This window comes from Orycteropus afer, unplaced genomic scaffold, assembly GCF_000298275.1.
Source record: "Orycteropus afer afer isolate SDZICR_OR568_19922 unplaced genomic scaffold, OryAfe1.0 scaffold00043, whole genome shotgun sequence".
Taxonomy (NCBI): domain Eukaryota; kingdom Metazoa; phylum Chordata; class Mammalia; order Tubulidentata; family Orycteropodidae; genus Orycteropus; species Orycteropus afer.
The window spans coordinates 10,526,451-10,530,040 of record NW_006921630.1 but is presented as its reverse complement, the minus strand read 5'-3'; the positions used below and the strand labels follow the sequence as shown (position 1 = coordinate 10,530,040).

Genomic DNA, 3,590 nt, shown 5'->3' with positions numbered 1-3,590 from the left:
TTAAACAAACTATAGAAATATACTAAAATACTAACAATGTCTATTTCTAGGCAGTAAGACTATATAGTGTAATAATTTTATTATTTTTAACTTGTGTATCTTCAAAATATTTTATAGTAAACAAGTTATAAAGTGAATACATAGATATATTTTCAAAATGTTGCTAGTAAAATTGATTTATATGATTCAGATGTTTTCCCATCATTCTGAAATTACCAAGTGTTTCTCTTGTCTCCAGGTAGAATGTCATATGCCTCAGAGAACTTTGTCTCTCCTCATACTGCTTGTCTTCAGTGAGACAATTTGTATTTCCCCTCGTGGGAATTTCTAAGCCTTTTATGCCTCTTTCATCAAGTTCAAAGAACATATATTTTCATTTTCTCAAAGAAAAGGCAAAAAGTTGTAGCCAGTGGCGTTTGCCGTCATGGAGAGCAAGAGCCATGACAACCTCCAGGAGAGACTTCTGCCCACCAGCAGTGAGAGTGCTACAGTGCAAGGTCAGTTGATCCCAGCTATTCGAAAAGGAGATGTGGAGAGGGTCCAGCAATTGCTGGAAAGAGGGGCTGATGTCAATTTCCAAGGGAAAGAAGGCTGGACGCCCTTGCATAATGCAGTACAAATTTGTAGGGAGGACATTGTGAATCTTCTGCTTCGTTATGGTGCCGACCCTTGTATGAGGAAAAAAAATGGGGCCACTCCCTTCATCCTTGCTGGGATTGTGGGAGATGTGAGTCTGCTACGACTATTCCTTTCTAAAGGATCAGACGTCAATGAGTGTGATGTGAATGGCTTCACAGCTTTCATGGAAGCCGCTATCTATGGTAAGATAGAAGCCTTAAGATTCCTATATGAAAAAGGAGCAGAGGTGAATTTGAGTCGAAAGGCAAAGGAGGAGCAAAAGAAGATTGGGAAAGGAGGGGCCACAGCTCTTATGGATGCTGCTGAAAATGGCCACATAGGCATCTTGACAGCACTCCTTGATGAGATGGGGGCAGATATCAATGCACGTGACAATATGGGCAGGAACGCCTTGATGTGTGTGCTTCTGAGCTCTCGTGATGGGAAGGTGAAGGCCACCACTGCTCAGACCATCACTCGCCTCCTGCTCGACCACGGGGCAGATGTCAAAGTACGGGGAGAAGGAAGCAAAACTCCCCTGATCCTGGCAGTGGAAATGAAGGAGTTGGGTTTGGTGCAGATGCTACTGGAACAAGAACGTATAGAAATTGATGAGACAGACAGTGAGGGCAAGACAGCATTGCTGATTGCCGTCCAGCTGAGACAGGAGGAAATAGCCCGTTTGCTGTGCAACCATGGAGCCAGTGTGGACTGTGGGGATCTTGTTATGACAGCAAGGAGGAATTACGACATTTCCCTTGCAAACTTTCTTCTCAGTAAAGGAGCCAGAGAGGATTTTCACCCTCCTACTGAGGACCGGGAACCTCAGAGTTCACGTTGGAGGGTGGCCTTGAAACAACTCCATAGGATGTACCGCCCTATGATCGGCAAACTTAAGATCTTTATTGTTGAGGAATATAAAATTGCTAACACTTCTGAAGGGGGTGTCTATCTGGGATTCTATGAGGGGCAAGAGGCCGCTGTGAAGCGATTCTGTGAAGGCAGCAAACAGGCACAGAAGGAACTCTCCTGTCTGCAAGAAAGCCGAATGAACAGTCACTTGGTGACCTTCTATGGGAGCGAGAGTCAGAGTGGCTGTTTGTACGTGTGCCTTGCCCTCTGTGAGCGAACGCTGCAGGAGCACTTTGCCTTGCACCAAATGGAAGAAGCTGCAGAAGACAAGGAGGCTGAGTTTGCCAGGATTGCCCTGTTGTCTCTATTTAAAGCTCTTCAAGAACTATACCTGGTGGGTGGATACACTCACCAGGATCTGCACCCACAAAACATCTTAATAGGTGAGTCTCCAATACCTGATCTTCCCTTAGACATTGTGGGATCTTTGTTTACAAAGGAAATATTTTCCATTGCAGTTAGGAAGAGTCTAAAGTAAATTTTCACATGTGGATTATTCAATTTGAAAACTGGTGCAACAGCTTTGTAAGTGCAATCTCTCCTGGCTACCAGTGATTACTGGGTTCCCTTAGACCCCAAGGAGGTCAGTTGATGCCAGCAGAGTATGTGGCTCACCTTATATTACCTTTGGCAAAATACAAATATGAAGGTATGTCATGCATAGAGCCAGCTCCAGAAATTTGAATTCTAGAGTAGTCTGCAAACCAAAGAATCCTGATGGTGAATTCCTTTAGGTGAAACTCAATGGCAAAACTGAAGTCAGAATTCAGGGGGTCAGTGCAAGATGCATCACTGTGAAGATACAGACCCCAAGCAGGCAGGGTAAGTCAGCATCCACTGGTGCAAGACAAATGTAAGATTGACGACTACCTCCTTAAAGGAAGCAAGCAGAGCTGAATGTATAGTCCTAGAAGGCAATATGGTGCAGTAGAGTCTGGGCTTTGGTGGTACTCATAGAGGCTTGAAGCCTAATACTGCCACTTTTAATCTAGCTTTTGTAACCTCATACAAGTCACTTAAATCTGTGAGTCTTAGTTTCCTCATTTGGGACTGATAATACCTGCTTCAGGAGCCCAGGTGGCACAGTGCTTAGGTGCTTAGCTGGTAACCAAAAGATTGGCAGTTTGAACCCACCCAGTGGCTCTGCAGGAGAAGAACCTGACAATCCATTCCCATAAAGATTTATAAGTCTGGGAGCTCTGGTGGCGTAGTGCCTAAGGCATTTGACTGCTAACCAGAAGGCCAGTGGTTCAAACCCACTAGCTATTCCTCAGAAGGAAGGTTGGACAATCTACTTCCATGGTGATGCTGCTTCGGAAACCCAAGGAGGGGTTGTTGTAAGTTGGATCCAAATTGACGACAGTGCCTAGGAAACCTTATGGGGCAGTTCTACTCTGTCCCGTAGGATTGCTAGGAGACAAAATTGACTCCATAGCACCCAACCACAGCAACAAACCTGCTTCAAAAGGTTGGTTTGAGTACAATGCCTTAAGTAGACAAGTCAAGTAGTACACCATAGATGCTCAGCAAAAATCCAGTACTTGTCTAGAGGTCTAAGCAGAGGCAAATACCCGGCATATAGACTTGCATTGAGATTTAAACTTGGTGAGAGGGAACAGGGGAAAAAGCGGGTTCAGATATTGAGAGGCAGAGAACAGTATGTAAGGGCCTGGAAGAGATAAATGGGTATAAGAATAAAACTGTTGTTGTGTGCTCTTGATTCCAACTCATAGCAACTCTATGTGACAGAGTAGAACTGTCCTATAGGGTATCTTAGGCTTTAATCTTTTTTTTAAATTGTGATTTGGGTGAAGATTTATAGAGCAAATTCACTCTCCATACAGCAGTTCACATATACTTTGTCTCATGTCACTGACCACAGTTCACCACAATGCAACAGCTCTCCTCCCACTTCCTCCCCATAGTTACCACTTCCCAGTGCCCATCCCTCCATACTCTCCTGCCCCCTGAGCTGTCTCCCTGTGCATAAGCAGCCGTTCCTTCTCCCATGATTGTTCTCTCCAGGGCGTGTGTCTACTTGAGGTAAATGTTTAACTCAC

The 3,590-nt window shown here is 44.6% G+C and overlaps 1 protein-coding gene across 1 annotated transcript in view; it reads left to right on the top strand.

Moving 5' to 3' along the window:
• The first annotated feature begins 424 nt into the window (after positions 1-424).
• The window catches only part of RNASEL (ribonuclease L), a 23,856-nt gene continuing 20,690 nt past the window's right edge, over positions 425-3,590 (top strand). The window contains exon 1 of the mRNA XM_007937653.1: positions 425-1,913. Coding sequence (XP_007935844.1) covers positions 425-1,913 — 1,489 coding nt within the window. The remainder of the gene's footprint in view (positions 1,914-3,590) is intronic.